At 36.8% G+C, this 15,939-nt stretch overlaps 4 protein-coding genes across 5 annotated transcripts; 2 read left to right on the top strand and 2 right to left on the bottom strand.

Annotated features, from left to right (window-relative positions):
* Nucleotides 1-58: 58 nt before the first annotated feature.
* On the top strand, nt 59-4,066 carry LOC9315581 (RNA polymerase I-specific transcription initiation factor RRN3). Its single transcript, XM_021029849.1, has 16 exons — nt 59-241; nt 484-669; nt 785-874; nt 969-1,040; nt 1,141-1,212; nt 1,302-1,538; nt 1,631-1,741; nt 1,829-1,933; nt 2,053-2,178; nt 2,287-2,355; nt 2,468-2,574; nt 2,679-2,762; nt 2,873-2,960; nt 3,143-3,256; nt 3,350-3,534; nt 3,644-4,066. Exons 2-16 carry the CDS (start codon nt 544-546, stop codon nt 3,900-3,902), a joined length of 1,845 nt encoding a protein of 614 aa, XP_020885508.1. The 5' UTR covers nt 59-241; nt 484-543; the 3' UTR covers nt 3,903-4,066.
* LOC9315580 (probable protein phosphatase 2C 28) lies at nt 4,036-5,573 on the bottom strand. The gene is made up of 6 exons (XM_021029074.1): nt 5,554-5,573; nt 5,295-5,337; nt 4,891-5,229; nt 4,537-4,804; nt 4,287-4,441; nt 4,036-4,194 (listed from the first exon to the last, which is right to left on the bottom strand). Exons 1-6 carry the CDS (start codon nt 5,571-5,573, stop codon nt 4,036-4,038), a joined length of 984 nt encoding a protein of 327 aa, XP_020884733.1.
* LOC9317422 (WPP domain-associated protein) lies at nt 5,502-9,019 on the bottom strand. The gene is made up of 5 exons (XM_002879466.2): nt 8,777-9,019; nt 6,344-8,600; nt 6,102-6,228; nt 5,851-5,952; nt 5,502-5,759 (listed from the first exon to the last, which is right to left on the bottom strand). The coding sequence occupies exons 2-5, from the start codon at nt 8,551-8,553 to the stop codon at nt 5,694-5,696; spliced, it is 2,505 nt and encodes an 834-aa protein (XP_002879512.1). The 5' UTR covers nt 8,554-8,600; nt 8,777-9,019; the 3' UTR covers nt 5,502-5,693.
* A 3,813-nt stretch (nt 9,020-12,832) lies between these two features.
* LOC9317421 (nuclear transcription factor Y subunit A-4) lies at nt 12,833-14,759 on the top strand. Of its 2 annotated transcripts, none has more exons than XM_021029982.1 (6): nt 12,833-12,943; nt 13,200-13,273; nt 13,366-13,484; nt 13,888-13,971; nt 14,055-14,219; nt 14,296-14,759. In XM_021029982.1, exons 2-6 carry the CDS (start codon nt 13,246-13,248, stop codon nt 14,500-14,502), a joined length of 603 nt encoding a protein of 200 aa, XP_020885641.1. In that variant the 5' UTR covers nt 12,833-12,943; nt 13,200-13,245; the 3' UTR covers nt 14,503-14,759. The 2 variants fall into 2 exon arrangements, with proteins under 2 accessions (XP_020885641.1, XP_020885642.1); XM_021029983.1 differs by lacking the exon at nt 12,833-12,943 and adding an exon at nt 12,952-13,033.
* The last annotated feature ends 1,180 nt before the right edge of the window (nt 14,760-15,939 follow it).

Genomic DNA, 15,939 nt, shown 5'->3' with positions numbered 1-15,939 from the left:
AAGAGAGCGGAGGACCGTCAGATTAAGAAAATGAAAAAAGTAAGTGTGAACCCTAACGTCTCCATTATATTTTTCGATTATCGCCGTCTTTCATAAGAATCTGCTCCTTCATCTTCAACAAAAAAACCATAGCGAAGGAGTGGAAAACGAAGGCCGGAATTATCAGAACGGGACAGTGACAAGGGTTTCGTGGAGCTGACGGAGCCACGTGAAGCAAAACCCATTTCAATTATTCATCCTTGTGAGTTCTCTCACCGTCGTATTTTGTGTACTTATGCTAGTTTTCTCTTGTAAAAGCTGTAATCAATGGAGATTTTAGGTGGTTACCATCGATTCTTGTAGCTCTTCTTTTCCCTATTTTCGCCGCTGATAGTCTATATATATAGCTCTTCGAATTTGACTTCAATTGAATTTTTCTGGTGCCTTGAGTATAAGTTAATGTTGAAAGTTTTGAGATTTATCTATACTTTCTCTTTCCATCAGGAAAGTTCCGAACTTTGACCAACTTGAAGTAGCAGCACCATTTACATACGTCCAGAGAGGATGGGAGCAGTAGAGCTTCTAAGTGATCCATCGAGCTTATACACTGTAGACTATGTGGACAACGTTGATTTATCTGACACAGATTTGGTGCAGACCGTGAGAAACGCCCTTACATCTGTCAAAACTGTGAGTCTCGTACAAGTCTTGCTTCTTTCCTCTGCTTATGTGTTTGCATTTATATGTTGATGCCATATGTGTTATGCTTCTTGGTACTAGTTTATTGTTTCTTTGCTAATGCCAGGGGGACCCAGACCTTTACAGTGAGCTTGTTGGAGTTATTAACAAGGACATCAAAGAATTTAGGGATCCCGATGCAGTGGCGCAGCTTGAGGTGTGATCTATTCTTTGTATGGCAATTCACTCTGTGTGTTTTTTTTTTTTTTTCTGTTTGCTAAAGTATTTTCATTTTTCAATTCAACTGGCAGACAGTCTTGAAGGCTCTGTCAGGCTCTGTGGCTTGCATAGATATCGTTCACCATCAAAAGCTTCTTTCTTCGGTAAGTTTCTATCGGGGCTTACAGTTGCTTCCAATTCAACTAGTTTAAGATGGATCCTCCCACCTCTTACCCTGGATTTCTCCCCAATTGTTATGTCTAGCTTTTTGGAATGAAATTGTGGGACCACAGACCTGTTGTCATGGATGCATTGGTGAACCTAGTCATATCACTGGTACACAACTCAACAATTACCCTTACGCCTGTTGTTATTAATCTAGATGAAGAGCTAGACAATTTATGTTTTGCCTTTTTTCATCACAGGCTGTCACTCGTGGAAAGTATCTGGACCCTTGTCTGAATATGCTTGTAAGCAACTTCGTTCCGCCTCCTTCGGTAGTAAATAATCTTTCGCACCCCCGTGTACTAAACAAGAAGATAGAAGTTCTTTCTCGGGTGCATGCAGCGCTTCTGAAAATATCTATTTTGGTTCCTCTTACTCCCTCAAGATTAGTGCCAATGCTCTTCCAGGAAATGCCCAAAATACACAAAAAGGACCATGTGAGTCTTTCTTTTTGGTAAATTTCGGACAATGTAGTCATAAGTTTATACTGGTGACAAACTCAAAAGAAACTATTTTACCCGTCTTGCAGTCGATAGTGATATATGTGGAGAGCTTATTAAAGTTGGAGAATAGCCCAATCGGGCAAGTTGGTGGCAGCATGATTCTTGGTGTGGTGATGGAGAGGCTGCGAGATTTGGATGTAAGTAGACAGAATATGTTTATACAATTGAGGTCAGTAAGTAGTGTGGTATTGGTGAGTGAATGATATGCTGGTGTATTTTTGTAGTTAGAGATTGGATGGGATGATATTCCACAAGATGACTCTAGTAGAGGCATGTTTGATATGGAACTTGAAGACGCAGTTGAAGGCACTATAAATGAAGGAGACGAGGTAGGCTTGAAGTTTGATTTTTTTCCTTTGGTATCGATTAGAAGTTGCTAGATAACAAGAACGTAGGAACACTCTTTTTACTGGACTATGAGAGTTTGGACTTGATTTATCTATTGCAGCTTCCTGTGGGACCTCTAAAGCAGGATACATCAGATGGAAGTGTAGTCTCTAAGTTGTTGGACAAATTAATGGTCGTAGCTTTTGAGCATCTTGAATCCTGTCAAAATGATGGTCGTTTGGATCAGGTATGGCACCAACTTGGACCTCATTGACATATGTATCTAAACTTTCCTTACTGATGGACTCGCGAATCTTCTTAGCAGTTCTGATTTTTTTGAATGATTTTGGCGTAGGTGTTTGATATCCTCTTGGAGTCATTTGAGAACTTCATTCTGAACACATACAAATCAAAATTCACCCAGGTAGTCCATACAGCTATCATATTTTGCATAATTATGGACATCTTTCTTCAAGACTCTAGCATGGTCGACATGAGATGTCTCGGTTTATACTCACTTTCGATATCATCTGCAGTTTCTGATGTTCTATGCCTGCTCACTGGATCCTGAAAATTGTGGTGTGAAATTTGCAAGTAAGCTGGTGGAGATTTTTCTCTCCAGCAACAAGCATCCATCTACCAGGCAAGTATCCCTTTGGTTGAAATTTTCTCATTCGCTGCATGATATGTTCTGTCATTTTTCTAATCACAAACTTGGTTGCGCTTCTCTTTCTCCCCCCTTAACAGAATGAGTGCGGTGGCTTATCTTGCTAGCTTCTTGGCTCGTGGAAAGTTTTTGCCGGTTTCCTTTGTGGCTAGCATGTTGAAAAGGTGGAAGCGATTTCTACAAAATGTTACCTCAAACATAATCATTTGATCTGATTGAAGCTTCAGTTTGTTGTAACTTGTAACATTGTTTTTGTTGTGTCCAAAAATTTTAGGTTGATAGATGAGTGTGTGGGTTACTGCAGAACTTGCAATGATGATATTAGGCCTGAAGAACATCAGATTTTCTTCTCCGGATGTCAGGTATATATAGCTTTCAAGCCCAGGCTCCTCCTGTCACAAAATTCTACAATCATCCCTTTGCTATTTCATTCTCAAAAATATATTTAATTGACCTGTCCTTTAGAGTTTTAATTTCAAAGAGTCATTCCAAAATGTGGTTACATTTGTTTAAACTGTCATTTGAATCTGTTCTGTGACCACAGGCAATCATGTATGTGCTCTGCTTCCGGATGAGGTCCATCCTGGATGTTCCTCGCTTTCGGTCCCAGCTTACACCATTGGAGTCAATTTTAATGCACAAGCTAAACCCATTGAGGGTGAGTTTTCTTTTCTTCACATACGCTCAACTGTTATTTGGAAGTGTTCCAATGTACCAAATGCATGATAAGCGAATTCTGCTTTGAGAATAGGTATGCCTTCCATCGGTAGTTGCGGAGTTCCTTAGACAAGCTAAAGCAGGTGGTCTGTTCATCGTCTCAGACTCGTTCATTTTCGATGACCTACTTGAGTCTGAGCTCTCCCGTGCTTTTGGCGGGTGTGAGAGGCTTGATACGTTCTTCCCATTTGACCCTTGCTTGCTCAAAACCTCAAACAGGTTTCATTACTATCTTTAAACCATTGCACTGATTCTTTTGCAAGTATCTTAAATAAAGGTTAATGTTCTTGACTCTGTTTCTGCATTTTCTTGGGTGATGATGTTGTAGCTTTATCTCCCGGAATTTCATCTACTGGTCAATGGTGAGTGCGACCTATGATGAAGATGAAGAAGATGATGATTATGATGCTGAGGTGATCGTGAACGGAGATGAGGACAGTGACGAAGGGGACGAGGCTGATCTTGACTATGCCCTGAACAAAATGTCCATAACGCCTAAGCACTCTTTCAAGAACAAGATGGAAAGAGACAGACTCTTAAGAATGCCTTCCAGAATCAGACCCTCCACTAGTCCTGAATCCTTGTGATTCTGCTATACACATTTTTGTAACAATATGTAACAGTGATTCGACTCGGAACTTATTATTGTATGAAACACTGTTTGTTTTCCTTTCCAAAAACTACTGAAACTGTGATTCACTAAAAGAAACATACGATAAATCATTTAATCGATGGATTGAAGGAAAGAAAAGAAACAACAACACAAGAGATATCATCTTTACTTCCTCTAGCCAACGCTTTATCAATTAGCGTTTTCGCAGCTTCTTCTGCATTCCCTCTCTTTTTGATTTGATGCCAAACCTCGTCGTTCGACATCACCTGACAAAGAAACCGATCAAGATTTACTCCAATCTTTGGGTAATAAAGATTTTTTTTGTTCTTATAATAATAGTCTATTCATTTATAGAAACCTTCCAGAGTCCATCGCTAGCCAAGATCAAGAACTTTGTGTCATCGTGGATCTCGACAATCTCTATGTTCGGTCTCACACTTATATGCTCTTTAAGGCCTCCGTCTCCAAACGCGCGCGACATCGCTAGTTGTCCATCCACTCTCGGAACATTACCTAATCATTATAAGTAACATTGATGATTGGTTTTGAGTTGGAAGTTCAAAATGGATTTTTTTTCTTTTCTTCTTAATAAAGATACAAAAAGGGACCTGGCTTTTGGGAGACGAAGCCGCCTTTGCTCTCGACAAGGTTGTCAGGTTCGTGATCAACCGTAATTTGTTTGACTACATCACTTGCACGACACAAGATTGCTCTTGAATCTCCAACGTTTGCAATCACAGTTGTCTTACCATTAATTACTATAGCCGTCACAGCAGTGGAGCCACCTCGTGGACCAACTATGTTATGGAGAATGTAGTCGTCCGTAGATTTATACGCTCTCTTGATTGCCTTCTTAGGGTTTCTCCAAAAATCCGGCTTCATGAAACAACAAAAACAACACAGTCTTTAAGTTGTGTGAGAAATTCTTGATAGGGGAATAAGTGAGTTTTTGTTTTTAAAACCTGACTCAATATGTTATCAAATAGATGGTTATGCAAATAATCCGCAACATCAATGCCTGAGTGGCCGTCGAATATAGCGTATAACCCAAGATTGTGGCCTTTAACGGTTTTGGTATCAGCTACGATGTAGTACTCTTCCATGCCATGACCCATTTGACCTTTCACTAGATGGTACCCATGATCAAACTCACGTCTACAATATCTTCCATTTTCCTCCTCATTGTCACCATTATTATCAACATCATGATCATCATCATCAACATCAACATCAACAACAACATCATCAGCATCATGAGGTGTTTCTTCTTCTACACGTAAGTGATCCTCTTCTTCCTGGTTCTATTCAACTTTCATCAAGTCAAAGATCAGATAGATAGATCACAAAAGATGAAGCGATGTGGTACCTTGAGTTTCACAGCATTCTTGACATCTCCACTAGCTGATGATCTTTGGTTTTATGAATACTTTTGGTTTAAACAAGGAATCAGATCATCAAATGCATGCCTCTCCTTTGACACCTTCTTAATTAATCCTTAATGATAATTTTGGCGAATGATCTGACCAGTAACGAGGTGGATCACTTGCAGTATCTTTGGTAGATGAGATTCAAGTTCAATATGTAATCCAATTGTATTCTAAGACTGAAAGATCCGGCGATCAAACATCACATTTTTCGAATTCATGACAGTACATTATCAAAACCTATCTACTAAACAAAACTAAACATCATCAACATTACATAAACCTGAGAGATCTGTACAGAAAGAAACAGAAATAAACTAGTGTGAAAGATATCCGACTTATCAATCCGATGGTCTCTTTGATTCTCCGCTAAGTTCTCTCCGGACAAGCCTCAAAATCTCAATGATCTGCAAAGTCATAAGTATAGTCTGATCATAAAAATCAATCTCAAAATGGGAAAAATGAAAATATGTGTAGAGAGAGAGAGATCGTGCTTACGCCAGGGTAGTGCTTTAGGATTGGAGAATAATGATCGAGAGCGATATATATTTTCTCAAGAAGATCCAAGAGAGTTTCAACCTCATCTCCAAGAAGATCAACCTGTGATTCAACAACCATATAAACATCATTTTTAATCCAATATCAGTTTATTCTTCTACTAAAAAAGGGTATGGAAACAATTCGCAAACGCATGCTATTGTAACAAGCATAAAAGATACATTTGATGGATGGGGACAATCATGACTCACCTCAGTCTCGGCCTTCTGGAGGTCACAACACTTCTTCTCCAGTCGTTGCTTGTACGTCGATGCTTTCCCCTTGACTTCATTGATTTGATGTGACAGATCACTCAATTGACTCTGCATGTTTTTCAACCTAAGAGCCAAGAAAGTTCTCATACAATTATTACCTTCATGCTGTTGAACCAATGGATAAAGTACTTGTATATCCATGTCTAAAGGTACAGAAAGCAAACAGAGAAAAAGGGTACCTAGAATTCGTTTTTTGCATCTTTTCTGCTATCAAGCCCTCTAGAAAGTCGAACCCTTTTATCAATTTAGGAGGAACGACTAAGTCCAGAGACACAAGTTGCTTCTTAAGTGTCTCTTTCTCTGCTTTTGTCGCTGATAACTTCTCCTCGGTTTTCCTTTTTTCATCTTTGATTTCCTTCAAACTCTCTATTGCTAATTCTAACTCTTCTCTCAAATTGGATATCTTCGTCTCATAACCTTCTACTTTCTCTAACTCGCGTGCCGAAACAACTCTCAGTGCTTCGCTTTTATCCTGAATTTCTGTTTCTTGCTGTTCTACCTGAGATTGCAGATCGTTAATCTGTTGAGAGACTACCTCGACTTTCTTTCTCTCTGTAGCCAAGTTATTCTCCGCTGTTTGGACTAAATTCTCCTTCTCCTTGACGAGACACCCCAGCATATGAATCTCCTCTTTCAGTCTTTCCTTGTCAACTATCTCTGATCTCAGAGTTCCTTCTTTTTCTGTTACATGCATGTTCAACTCTACAATTTTCTTATGAGCTTCCTTGACGGCTTCTTTGTATATGACTGAACAACACTCTTCCATTATGACGGACTCGACACAAGAGTCTTCAAACTCCTCCTTGCTTTCACGGGCTTTTTTACTCGCAAGATCTTCCAATAACAACTCATATGCTTCTCTCAACATACTATGCTCTAAATCTGTCTCCTGTTTTGCACATTTAATCTGGCCCACAAACTCCGTTACAGAACACCCATAAACATCTTTGTAAATAGAAGCTTCAACACGAGAATCCTCAACATCTGATTTGAGCTTTCGAATCAACTCTTGATGATCTGCCGTAGCCTGAGAAAGCTGTGACATCTTCTCAGCAGCGTCTGAAAGTGAATCTTTCAGTTGACGATTTTCCAGAAGAAGAGATTCCAGTTTGCGCTTAACATCAGCATCATTCTTGCCTTCAGACACCAACTTTTCATCTTCCATCAAAATCTTATCCAATTTAGAGATGACAAATGGGATCTTCTTTTTCAGCGCCTCTAGCTCCTTATCCTTCCCCATAAAAGAAAAAGAACCCCTTTCCGTTAAATTCAAATACTTGCGCTTAAAGGTAAAACATTGCTCTGTCAGCTCTTGTATTTCATAATCATGGTCTCTTTTCATTTTATTCATCTCGATCTTAAAGTGACTGATCAAATCATCTCGTGACATGTGTCTTAAAGCCTCATTATACTCAGGCATCAAGCCAGTAGAACTCTCTTCATGCTTACCATTTTCCCAAACTGAAGAAACTGAACTAAGGCTTCCCGACATCTTGCGGTGCAATTGCTCCACTCTTTTCCGGTCCCCTACCTCCCCTGCCTCGTCCCCATTTTCATGATCCAAAAACGATTTACGAATGGCCTCTAGTTCCTGGCGCAGACCAGTAATCTCTCTGATATTTCCAAGTATGAGACTTCTATTACCACCAAATTCAGCTTTTTGGTCCAACAATCTCTGTTCATACTCATCCTTGAGACTCCGAACAAAACTAGTCACCACTGCAGACTCAATTTCTTTTTGAAAATCATGCTCCTGCTGCCACGAGGAGGGAAGTTCCATATCATTCTTCCGCTTCAACACAGTCTCTAGAATGCTCTTCAAGGAATCAAGCATTTTATCGACAGTTTTGGACCTGGTCTCATGCTGACTGCTGTCTAAACCCAATGAATCATCGACGGTGGCGCCTGATCCATTGATGTGAATATACTCTCTCAAATTGGTGAGCTCTTCAACGAGCATCAACAACTGTTTCCTCGCGGTTTTTTTAAGACTGCTTAAAGATCCTTGAGTAAGTTCATCTTGAGTGTCCAAAGACGCCTTATTATCATGCATCAAACAAGACTTAGAGGATTCATTTCCTTCCGAACCCACATGGTACAAAAGCAATGTGTCCCTAATCTTTGACAACTCAAGGTCTTTCTGAGCTATCTTCTCAGCAGCATCAGACTCAATTGCAGTAACCATTCCCCTTATAATCGAATCACTCACGACTCGAGAGATAGTCAACCGATCATTTATATCCTCCCAGTAAGAATCTAAATCCTCAAGAAAATCAACATCCGGATTCTCATTCTCTTTAAGAACACCATTAATCTGAACTGATGATGATAAAGTGTCATCATGAAACTCAAAACTACCATTCTCAGACATGACAACCTCTTCCTCCATAAGGTTATTAAATAAAATGATTCCACCACTCTTCTCTCACAATACCCCTGTGAGAAACAACAGTGCCCTTTAGTATAAATTCCCATGAATTCAATGAAAAATCAAAGCTTTGCAATAAACTATATCAACATTAAAAGGTATCAAATTATTCCTGGTGACCAATTAAGCTAATCCCAGCTAACGAATTGAGATAACAAATCCTATAAGGGAGAAGCAAACTTACAAGTAGTAGCTGAATTTATCTGGATAAAGTGGAGATTTGACCTCGAGAGGAGCTAATTCAACGGTGAGTCTTTCTTCTTCTTCTTGCAGAGTTTTAGGGTTTCCGAAGAAAACGCAGAGAGAAAGTGGAAGAGGCGCTACACCTGAGCGGAGCGGGAGACTCGAGAACAAAGCTTATGCCCAGCTCCTTTACTTGATTTTACGATATTACCCCTCTTTTTTTTGTCTTTTGTCATTATACCTTTTTGATGATATACAACAGATGTACACATGTTATATGTATATATTATCTGTGTTTGGCTTATTTTATCATGCACACATTTTTATATAATTAGTGGGTCAAGCTCATCAATCCAACAAATCCAGTTTATTATGGATTTTTATGTTTTGTGTGTTGGAAAGAACCTAGTTTCGTCAATTGTATAGTTCACTATTTCATTGATTGGGGTTAAATAAAATTTAATGGTTGACTCGTATGATTAAAATAATTCTAATATTTATCATTAGAATGTGTTGCAAACAAAAAAAAAAAAAAATGGAAAGAACTAATGAGTTGATCTCATAATCATTAAGGTTCTACCTAATTCAAAATCATTTGTATAGTCCAATCCACCTAATCCCATAACTAAAATTAATCCGGATTCTTTTTAAAGAACTAATAAAAGATCGGACTTTAAACCAATCCAGCGGTTCACACTCATAGCCTCTGTTTTGGAAGTCTAACTTTTTGGTCGTTTATTACTTTTCATAGCTTTATTTTTCAGTCAATATATGTCCTTCTTAGAAAACTTTTTTTTTTGTTTATATGACTAAATATGGTTGGGAGTTGGGACATTCGATTCATTAATTTCAGTGTTTCTAGTCTGGATCCATTTTTGGTAATATAGCTACATTTTGACAATATGATTGATGTCGAAAAACTAAGATTTATATGACAACTATAACAAGAAGAGGTATTTCTAAATCTAAGTTTTAATGTCTCTCTAATCTATTTGAATCAAGATTTTTTTTTTAATACCCCTTGATAAAAATTAATATCTTTGATTCACAATTAGAAAAGAACCTATCATCCTTATCTATCTATCCAAATTATGAATTTTGCCTCATCTTTATCTTTTTAGTATTTTGCTTCTAATATGTTTAAGTTGTATTAATTTATGTTGGATCATCATGGGTTAGACTAGACTATGATGGTTGGGGTGAATTCTTGTTAACTTAAATCGTTCTTTTTAAGTTGATCTCAGGGCTAGATTATGCTTGATATATATAATCTAAAACTTTTACTTGCGGTTAAATATTTATGATCTTCAACTCAAGACATCAAAAGACAGGTGTTGAATTAGGAATCCAGATGAGTACGTATCTGATAAGGAGTTTAGGGATGAAAGCAGACTAGATTATCTATATATGTGATTAAGTAATCATGGTTATTTACTTGTGTATATTAATCATGTTTACTAGTTCATCCATTTCCTAAACGCTAATTTGTTGTTTAATGACTGCTCACTCACTACAGTTACGTTATACGTTTCTTACTTGTCGAATGCTTACTTGATTTTGAACTACATACTATGTACACGGTAAAATTATAGATTGTGTTGTAATTTGTAAAGTATATTATTTACGCAATAAATTAGTATATTTAATAATGCATGTTATTGTTTGTTGTGCGAGTACGAGTTTGATTGCTTACGAGTTACGACCATCTGTGGTTGAATGTTTCCATGTAGAAAACTCGAGGAGCAATGCCAAAACGTGTGGTTTATGATGTTTCCATGTGTCCTTGCAAGCATATGGTTTATGATGTATTTAATTACCTTAAAGTTAATTTGTAGTAGGGAAATTGCACTATCTATACATGGAAAAATCAATATTTAGTTATCTCCTCAAAACTGTTCCCTTTTACTGTTTTGCTTTTTATGACAATTATACCTCTGAAATATATTAATCAACTAATTGAAGAGATGATGATAACTAAACCGACGAAATATAAGAACTAGAGATGTGGCGGTGACGATACGTCGATATCTACTCATTGACTATGATCTCATCACCGATGCTCTCCCGTCTGCACGATCTACACGAGATGGCACAACCACTCATGACAACGTCGTCGTAGTATCATTGTGCTCCATCATGGTTCATCACTGCCGTTCTTCTACTTCTCGCTATCTCCATTTTTTTGCTTTGTTTTCTGCAGATTTGCTGGTTTTGTTAGGGAACTTCTCTTCATCTCACTAATAATTGTTTTTTTTTCTTTCTCCATCATTGTTCTCTTTTTTTTGTTGATAGTTTTTTTGGTGTGAAATAAAAGAAGATCGATGGTTCTAGATCCGACATAATGGTGTCGGTGGCTATGCAAAACAAATCCAGCAATGCGTCAATCTTCAGTTCCTCAAAAAGGAAGACCAAGGCGGGTGTTGGTTCCGGGATTTGGACAGAGTGATTATTCAATTCCGACGAAACTGGTTACAACAATGGTGATTTTGATTTTGAAGACAAATGGAACTAATCCGTTCATCTGTTCTTGTCATCCTAACTATATATAGCAATTGTTAATATATTAGTTACCGAGATAAATAATGAAAATAAATATTTTAACATGTTACGAAAAATGATAATTGCTAATATACTAGTTACCGAGTGAAATAAAAACAAAATTAGTTATTAACGTGATAAAAATATAAATAATTTACTACCCATAGAGTTATCTATGATGTAACATATAATTTACCATTTTAAAAGATATGTTAGGGTGATAACTAATTTACTAGTGTATATATAAGTTAACGGTAATAATTAAATTATCAAAATAAGTAAACATGTTAATATATAAGTTAGCTTATACCAATCATATAATAAATGATTTAACACGATAAACATATTTTCGGCGTAAGAAGAATAGTGCTTTTACGTTACTAATGTTTAGAAAAAACAGCTTATTAAAAGTTATATCGACATAAAATAATATATATCGTGCTAATAAAATAATTAACTACTTAAAATTGTTACCGCCAAAACTCATTTTTTGCTGCTGCATCTAAACTCTTTATCTCGATATTTTACTTGTTAACGTGCATATGTGACTAAGAGTATTTTTGGCATTACCTTGAGTCGGATGAAAGAGAACTAAATAACTAATCTTCATGTATAGATTTTTAATTATTTCTTCTTCCAGGTATATATATTTCATTCACCCTTTGTAGTATTGCTATAAGGTTAGCCAAGAGATATTATGTAATCCGTCTTTTGAATACTTGTACTTTTTTTTTTTTTTTGATAATTGATATTCTATTAAAGTAATGATTTTATAAGCCTAATTTGACAATGTTTATTCTAATGAAAGTATCATAGTCGCGTATCTGATTATTTAGATGATTTAAGGGGGACTAAAAATAACTCTAACCTCGGATAAGTTCAAAGACGTTACACATATATAAGTGTAGTTTTCAAATATTTTCGAGTCAAACAAGTAGCAATTAGCAACTACAGTTTAGGAGATTTATTATGGAACTATATATATGGAAGGTTTACTGCTTTTTATATGAGTCACTCATTCGTTTAGGAAGGTTGTTTTGTCTCTGAACCGAAGTCAAACCAAACTAAACCCAAATACCAAAGCTGGTTTAGTGTCTCTGAAATTCGAACATAACCAAAAGCGAACGGAATCTTCGGTTTCGATACCGACGCTTCTTTGATGAGTCACAACGAAAGATGTATGTGAGGGCAACGGGCACAAGTAGGGTCAAGCAAAACTAGTGGAGTCGAGCAAATGAGAACATATTCGGGCAGCTTTTCAGATCTGCCCGTCTTTTCCTACAATCTCGATCGCTGTTTCGCCACTTGTCCTCATTGTAATGCATCCTTTTCACTATTGCACATCGTGTCGTTTTCCATTCCTACCCATTTTCGTGGTTCTGAGTTGACCTATCACAACAGTGTGAGTGGAAACAGAGAAACGGCATGATGTTTATGAATGTTAGAGAAGGACGCTCTGAAGTGTAAGGAGGCTATGAACTGAAAAACGACATGGTGTGTCCGCTCTTGGGTCTAGTCATTTTGTCTCTCTTCCTTAGTTAAGAACAAAAAAAGGAGAGACCTTTAACGATTTTCTGAGGGTAAGATCCAGAGATTGATTGAATCAGCTTAATATTTTTTATAAATTCAGGTAAATTCTTTTGTCTTTTTCCCACCAGATTTTCAAAGTTCTATCCTTTTTTGGTTCTGTATCTCGTTTACTGGAAAATGCTTTTGCTGTGTAAGTTGTGATATTAGAGGTTAAGATTTGGCTTTTTTATGTTCTGGCTTTGGTTTAGATTATAGGGTTGTGATTGAATTCTTCGAAAACTGACTGGAATCTCGTTTTATGATTTTGGGGTTTTGGTTTAGTGAATTCTGACTTTTGAGCTTTGTTGTTGTTTCAGTTGATTGTTACTCAGACTTGTAACTAGGACCGTCTTCTCATGAATCATGACTTCTTCAGTACATGAGCTCTCTGGTTTTGTCTCTCTTTCTGATCATTTCCATTATGTTCTCGTTTTAATGTTTATCTTCCCTAACTGATTCTTGGTGGTATGTTTGGTTGGTCAGATAACAATGAAAGTCATGGGAAGAAAGAACGTCCAGATTCCCAAACAAGACCACAGATTCCTTCAGGACGAAGTTCGGAATCTATTGATACAACAAACTCTGTCTACTCAGAGCCCATGGTAATTTCTCTCAGCCAAATTCTCAAGAATGTGATCTTGCTTTCAGTTATAAGATGATTTGTTTAGTTTTGTGTGATCTTGCTTTCGTTTATAAGATGTTTGATTGTGATTCTCCTACCTTTGTTTATAACATCTCTCTTTTTCAATGCTACAAGCTTTCGTTTTGATGCTTACAATGTCAAAATCTGATTGTTTGAGATAATTCAAGCAAGAAAGTCCCGTCATCATCGCCTTTCTGCAGTTTTAGACTTCGTACGAATGTTAACTTTGATTGCTTTGAAAAACAGACTTGAGATGCAGTGTAATGATAGTATTGATTCAAAGTGATGCTAAGCTTTTCAACCTTTTCTAATTGAGAATTGAGATAATATGGTTTTTGCTTTTGTGTATGTTGGTATTGAAGGCACATGGGCTATACCCGTATCCAGATCCTTACTACAGAAGCATCTTTTCACAGCAAGCATATCTTCCACATCCCTATCCTGGGGTATGTATTATTACTCAGCCCCGATGTCCCGGGTTCTAAATATATAGAAAAGCTTTTGCTTATTTTTCAAGTTTTTTTTTCAGGTCCAATTGCAGTTAATGGGAATGCAACAGCCAGGAGTTCCATTGCAATGCGATGCAGTCGAGGAACCTGTTTTTGTTAACGCAAAGCAATACCACGGTATACTCAGGCGCAGGCAATCCCGGGCAAAACTTGAGGCACGAAACAGAGCCATCAAGGCAAAGAAGGTAAAATCCTGGCGGGTAAAACCTGTAATTTGTTTGGTAGATTCCTTACCAATATGTTCTTATTTCTTGTTTTCAGCCATACATGCATGAATCTCGGCATTTACATGCGATAAGACGGCCAAGAGGATGTGGCGGACGGTTTCTCAATGCCAAGAAGAAAAATGGAGACCACAAGGAGGAAGAGGAGGAGACAACCTCTGATGAGAACACTTCAGAAGCAAGTTCCAGCCTCAGGTCTGAGAAAGTAGCCATGGCTGCTTCTGGTCCTAATGGTAGATCTTGAGGAAGGTTCATGCACAACCACAAGTTTAGTGTCTATCTTGGGTGGATGTTTGTCTCAGAGCATCATCGTCTTTAGTGATTTTGGATACTCTGTGTATAGGTTATATGCTAGGGTAACTTTGTTTTAGTGATTAGAAATAAAACTAAGCAAAGAAATGAAAAGTGTGATTGAAAGTATTGTTGAACCAAATTGATATTCTTTGCCAATGAACTCATATGTTTTGGAAAGTAAATTAATGTTCTTAGCTTTGTTTGCTATGATTTTGAGGATAAACTAACTAACAGTTATGATAACTACCATTCTACTTGAAATCAAACTATTAAAACTAAATCAAATTGACATATTTAAAAATTGAAATAATATTCTACTTAAATTATATTTTAAATAGAGGTGTTGTGTATATTGCTATTCTTTTTTTATATATTTTTTCCTAAATTTATTTGGAATATGTATGAAATGCATTATACAGGTTCTTCTTATTTGACATTGTAATTTATGAGACAAGCAAAACAAGTATTCTTCCGACCTCATAATGTGGTCAATCACTAGGCTCATTTCATTTTCAAGAACACATTTTTTTTTTTAAAAACTAAGGCTGAGCGTGGCATAAATAGCCATCCGACCTTTTGTAATGAACACATTGCATATCCGACCATGCTCTTCCGATGATACATTTTGAACGACACGACATACATTATTTTACAATCACAGTTCTCTTTTTATACGAGGTATTAATTGTTTCTTTTCTCGATTTGTAGATTTGTTTTGTCAAATCTTTAGACCTTTTTACACAATTTTATTATTATCTTCTTTACCACACATAAGCTTAACATTTTTTTTCAACTCACAGAATAAAGTACTAACTCGGGTTATGATACCGTCTATGAGATCATTTCACCATTCCATTTAAGATACATTGGTTAGATATGTTCGCTTAGAAATTTGAAACATTTATTTCTTCGACCAAATTAGTATATACCACTTTGGTCGTTTTGGGAAGAAGGTAGAATAATCTAAGTTTTCCACTTTTTTATGCACTAAGCATAATCATTTCATTCCCAGACAGTTTATATTTCTGAAGTCATGTTTTGTTCTCTTGCGCCTTTTTCTGTTTATTTATAAATTTTGATTTAATAAGATTCCATAAAAGCATTGCTTTGATTATCAGACAGCTTCTGGCTGAAGTTTGGGTTGTTGGCTTATTGCGCTTTAGCTACTGCCTCTCTGGGGTTGAGACAGTTGATGTGAATTTTTCAAATACTTTTTAAAACAAAAGTACCTGTAACCAAAAAACAAAGTACATGTGTTTCCTTATCTAGTCTTTTTTTTTTTTTTCACTGAAAGGATTTTGTATTGATAATATCGATCAGAAGGCGACCCTTTACAAAAGAACCAGACAAGGTTCAAAGGTAAGAACAGAGTAATAGAACCTACCAC

This window comes from Arabidopsis lyrata (genome assembly GCF_000004255.2).
Source record: "Arabidopsis lyrata subsp. lyrata unplaced genomic scaffold ARALYscaffold_4, whole genome shotgun sequence".
Taxonomy (NCBI): domain Eukaryota; kingdom Viridiplantae; phylum Streptophyta; class Magnoliopsida; order Brassicales; family Brassicaceae; genus Arabidopsis; species Arabidopsis lyrata.
This window is presented reverse-complemented; position numbering and strand designations above follow the sequence as displayed.

Bases quoted from the DNA above. Each gene is read 5' to 3' on its own strand.
- LOC9315581 (XM_021029849.1), top strand. From the start codon at position 544: ATGGGAGCAGTAGAGCTTCTAAGTGATCCATCGAGCTTATACACTGTA. The intron at 2,179-2,286 runs GTATGGCACCAA...ATTTTGGCGTAG, and splicing joins ATGATGGTCGTTTGGATCAG to GTGTTTGATATCCTCTTGGA. The intron at 3,257-3,349 runs GTGAGTTTTCTT...CTTTGAGAATAG, and splicing joins ACAAGCTAAACCCATTGAGG to GTATGCCTTCCATCGGTAGT.
- LOC9315580 (XM_021029074.1), bottom strand. From the start codon at position 5,573: ATGAATTCGAAAAATGTGAT. The intron at 5,230-5,294 runs GTACCACATCGC...AAAGTTGAATAG, and splicing joins AGAATGCTGTGAAACTCAAG to AACCAGGAAGAAGAGGATCA. The intron at 4,805-4,890 runs GTTTTAAAAACA...TGTTTCATGAAG, and splicing joins TTGATAACATATTGAGTCAG to CCGGATTTTTGGAGAAACCC.
- LOC9317422 (XM_002879466.2), bottom strand. From the start codon at position 8,553: ATGGAGGAAGAGGTTGTCATGTCTGAGAATGGTAGTTTTGAGTTTCAT. The intron at 6,229-6,343 runs GTACCCTTTTTC...CTTGGCTCTTAG, and splicing joins ATGCAAAAAACGAATTCTAG to GTTGAAAAACATGCAGAGTC. The intron at 5,760-5,850 runs GTAAGCACGATC...ATGACTTTGCAG, and splicing joins TCCTAAAGCACTACCCTGGC to ATCATTGAGATTTTGAGGCT.
- LOC9317421 (XM_021029982.1), top strand. From the start codon at position 13,246: ATGACTTCTTCAGTACATGAGCTCTCTG. The intron at 13,485-13,887 runs GTAATTTCTCTC...TTGGTATTGAAG, and splicing joins CTGTCTACTCAGAGCCCATG to GCACATGGGCTATACCCGTA. The intron at 14,220-14,295 runs GTAAAATCCTGG...TCTTGTTTTCAG, and splicing joins GAGCCATCAAGGCAAAGAAG to CCATACATGCATGAATCTCG.